The sequence below is a fragment of the Trypanosoma equiperdum genome, assembly GCF_001457755.1.
Source record: "Trypanosoma equiperdum strain OVI genome assembly, contig: ctg_1739, whole genome shotgun sequence".
In the NCBI taxonomy this organism is placed as follows: domain Eukaryota; phylum Euglenozoa; class Kinetoplastea; order Trypanosomatida; family Trypanosomatidae; genus Trypanosoma; species Trypanosoma equiperdum.
The window spans coordinates 2,188-6,463 of NW_027123770.1; the positions used below are offsets into that span (position 1 = coordinate 2,188).

At 45.9% G+C, this 4,276-nt stretch overlaps 2 protein-coding genes across 2 annotated transcripts; both read right to left on the bottom strand.

Annotated features, from left to right (window-relative positions):
* Positions 1-207: 207 nt before the first annotated feature.
* Positions 208-2,919, bottom strand: TEOVI_000564700 (protein transport protein Sec24; the record flags this gene model as incomplete). Its single annotated transcript, XM_067223021.1, has 1 exon — positions 208-2,919. One exon carries the CDS (start codon positions 2,917-2,919, stop codon positions 208-210), a length of 2,712 nt encoding a protein of 903 aa, XP_067079122.1.
* Positions 2,920-3,574: 655 nt separating this feature from the next.
* On the bottom strand, positions 3,575-4,186 carry TEOVI_000564800 (uncharacterized protein; the record flags this gene model as incomplete). The annotated part of the gene is made up of 1 exon (XM_067223022.1): positions 3,575-4,186. One exon carries the CDS (start codon positions 4,184-4,186, stop codon positions 3,575-3,577), a length of 612 nt encoding a protein of 203 aa, XP_067079123.1.
* Positions 4,187-4,276: the final 90 nt, after the last annotated feature.

The following is a 4,276-nucleotide window of genomic DNA, read 5'->3' on the forward strand; positions in this document are numbered from 1 at the left end:
AGTTGATATCATCACTTTGCCGCTTACCGTATGCACTCTTGCACTGAATCCCACATTTCCCTCCTCGCCACTGCGCATTAACACATAAGTGTTAATGCGCAAAGATATATGAATATGCGTGTGTCCATCCTCAACTAATCCTAAGCATATAATACGTGCGTTTCGGGAATGAAGCTTTCCCCCCCCCTCATCTTTTATGAACTGTACTCACTTAGCGATCAGTGAAGACCTCTGCCATACGTCCCGCAGAAAAGATGCGTAGTTTGGCAATGACCGCACTTCATCTTCCATCATCATGCGGGTGAGCACCGGCTCAATTGTTTTGCTGCCCTGCTGGCATATTTCAAGAGAGACAGTAAATCCACAGCGTGTGATATCACTCAACTTCCACAACAATTCATCTAAACGTCTGCGGATTTCAATCAGTTGTTCATCCGTGATTAAATATCGCGGTTCCCTTCCTTGTGACTGCGGCGGTCCCTTCGGTGCCTGCGTTTCTCCGCTGTTGGACGGTAAACCTAATACGTTGAGAACGGCAGGATCAGTGGTTCGCCCGTACCAGAGGACGAGTGCGGTTCCGATATGCAGTAAATAAACACCATCTGGTTTAAAAAAAGATTGCGAGGAAAAAATTGGTTGCGGCAGTTCCTCAGGCGGTACATATGGAGAATACACCTCAAATGTCCATCCAATGAAAAAAGGAACGATACCTTGCGGTGCCGTACAAACCACTTGGGAGATGGCAGCCATACGCTCGTCTGGGAGAATAGGCGTCGAAGTCGAGAACCCAATCGCTGCACTCCTAAAGAAACCATGCAACAACTGAGGGACGAAACGAAGTGAATCTGGCATCATAAAATACCCACCACGTTGACCATGAGATTCGTTATGAGTTTTCACTGCACGTATGGTAGTCAGTAAGCGCTCCATTATCCGCTGCTGAACCTTTTGGAATGGATTCTTTATGGCACTGTCAATAGCCATCTTGCTGAGGAAAGACGCAACTGCGAGAGAGTCCGCGGAGTTCACTACCTGACCAATAGATCCCGATATAGCCAGTTGAAATGTATGCACACGAATACGCCTCTCTCGAGAACGATTGGTGTGAACAACAGCAATTTGAACATAAGCATAGTTTCCCTTGAGGTCATGGGTAGGTTTTAGCTCCACTGTGTAAGAAGAATCTTCATCACCTATGGGAAGAGCAAGAAGATCGGGTTCCCGCACGTGGCAATGTCCATAGAAATTCGGTACAGTTAGGCCCTTTGACGTGCGCACGCGTAGAAGAGCCTCAAAGGCGGTGTACCGCGTCAACACACGGTGCACCTGACGTGAGATGCCGTTCAAAGTAACTGGGGTACAACGGTATATTTTTCCTGAGGTGAGGCGAGCAAGAGGAGCAATTGTCGCCAGATCCAAATCCTGTGCGGAACCAGCGAATATGTCAACGGATATATTACTATTCGAGCACGCCAAAGCCCGATGTTTGTACCATTCGTTTGCCTCCGTCAACACAGTATACTCCTTTGGTTGGTTAGAGAGTTTTGAAATGTTAAATCGTGGGCTTAGTTTTCCACTGCCAATAGACGGCATGGTGTCAATACTCGCCAGTATCTTACCTCCACTGTTTCCAAGCATGGAGAGTGCCGCAGCAAAAGCAGGACCAAATGCGCAACCCACATCTTTCGTATCGCTGCACATCTCTGGAAGTTTCTCAAAAAGCTCCTTCAGCAGCGGGTAGGAATCCTTCACATTAACCAACAGTTCATTAACGCTGCTGGGTAATTCAATGGGTTCTACTTTGAAGTTGTCTTCCACCTTGCAATCATCCCGCACAATGTCGGGTGCCACAATAACCCGAGGGGACTGTAATGTCGAGGCCATGTTGAAAAAGTACACCGTAGATGAAAAGCCAATAACACCCATATAAATGGCGTCCTCGTCTTTCATAGTGTCAAGCGCTGCAAGAACGCCCTCACAAATGGCCCGCAGATTCCCTGAAGCTATTGCATGATACGTGCAGTCCAACAAAAGAATAAATGCCGGCCGTTGAGGGGGATTTCGCAAAAACTCCCGTGATGGGTAGATGTCTACTGAACAATGTGTCAACTCGGGGCGCTGAAGCAAATCTAACCTCAACCCTGTTTGTTGATCCAGTTGGCAAAAGTATTCGTTCGGTGTCTCATTCATGTGCCGGCATAACATGCACTGCCACCGCCGCCCTCCTTCACAGAACGTTGTGAAAGGGTTTATATATGCAATGCACCTGCAACAACGTATAAGGCGCCCACCTAGTTGTGAAAAATCTACTTCAGCTGGTCGGGTATCCGCAAAGGGTTGAAAAATAATTCCTAGCGGCAGCTGCAACGTGTCTGCCAGCTTCGATGTATTTGGAAGCACTTGAGCAGTTGGCCGCATGGTCGTACGATTTGCGGGAGCGATGTACTGCAGCGATGGAGGTAACCGTGACATATCCTGATCCACATATGAGTGAAGAAACCGCGGAATTGTGGGGTGATCAAGAAATGTGCTCTTCTCATGCAACTTTGCAAGTTGAACATCCCAACAAATCACCGTGTCTGATTGCTGGGGAGAAGGTGCGGTTGGCAAATATTGCTGCGGTTGTGGTGAGTGGGGAGGTGCTGACGCCTTGTAGAGTTTGTTTGAGTTTTGCGCTGTTATTGGTTGCCCACCCTGTTGGTACTGCTGCGGGAGATATTCTTGTGGCTGATCAGCATGAGTTCCGTATGTTGTGTGCGCATCAGTGGTAACTGGTGCAACACCTTGGGGACCCCAGTTTTGCATTTGGTGCGGGTCCTCAAATCGATGCTGAAGATTAGCCGGTGGCGCGGTTTTTGGTACCACGGCCTGCGCATTCACGTAAGAAGCTAAATATTCTGGAGGTACGGCGAAGTTCATCGCAAGGTTCAATTTTTGTTTCCGCTATTTCAAATTCAAGTTGGAGCTCGCGCTCCCCTCACAACGCAATGTCTTTCTCCTTTTTAGGACCTATCTTGTAACGCCTATTCCCTTCCCGTAATTTACTAATGATTTTCCCACCACCGCTATCACTTCTTTCTTTTTTTTTAAAAAAAAAGGTGTAGTCGCAAGTCCCTATCGTCCGTACGATTAGGCGCAACTCACCAAATTATCTGATCAACTTTTATAATGGAATGCACCACACGCAAACGCACTTTCTTTTTTCCTTTTCTTTTTCCTGTTCCCGGCTCCTCCCTTTGGTGGTGCTTTATAAACCCCTTTATTGCTGTAAACTGTCGGCAGTTCATACGACAGTAGCAACCGGATAAATAGCAAAGAGATCAGTGACATGGGAAAATGAGTAAGTTGGAACAACAGCAACAACAACAACAACAACATAATAATAATAATAGCACTAGCAAAGGCCAGCATTCGCAATGGAGACAGATTTCCAACAACAGGTTAAGGGGAATCTTACTTTTACGCAAAACACATGATGTAGCCCTCAGGCAGAAGAGAAAAAATATATATGTATATTAATAATTATGATGATATTAATAGTGATGATTAAAAAAATAACAAAAAAAAAGGTTAATCAGGAACCGCGTGTTCCTGTTCGTTTATTCTTAAGTTTCTTTCCTACAGTACTCAATGGAGCGCCTAACGGTTTTGCGCGTGCCCGTCGCCTTACCTCATCCAATGGAACCGTAACATTCTGATGACGCTGCAGACCCAAACGCCGGTACATGGGCACTAAAATATAGGCAAAAAATGGATAACGAACATACACCGAAAGGTCGTAAAGGAAAATAAACACAAACAACTGCCCACACAATACCACCGCCCAGTGCGAAAATTCCCATAAACCATTGTAACGATCCACCGTCATTATATTGGTAGAAACTAAAAGATAATAAGTAGGTGACATCATGCCACTGACGAGCATTACAAAAACGGGTCCCATAAGTAAAAGAGTACATGCATTTTTTACAATACGAAAAGAGGGATGCAATTCCCGTGCTAAACGGCCATCCACCTCCAACGCTAAGAAATCAATCGGTCGCCTGCGCGCGAGAAATCGAACAATAAAATTACTGTCCTTCCCAAACCCTCGCATATCATTGCGTGTTTTCAACAACACTTCTGCGCCAAGTTTTGTGCGCCCAAGCTTTTCATACAAGTGGCACCGACTGGAGAGTCGTAACATTCCCAAACTTCATGGGATGACCACAGGAACCCACACCTGACGTATCGGGTTAACAATTAGCGATAACCGTTGAAAATAATAATAATAATA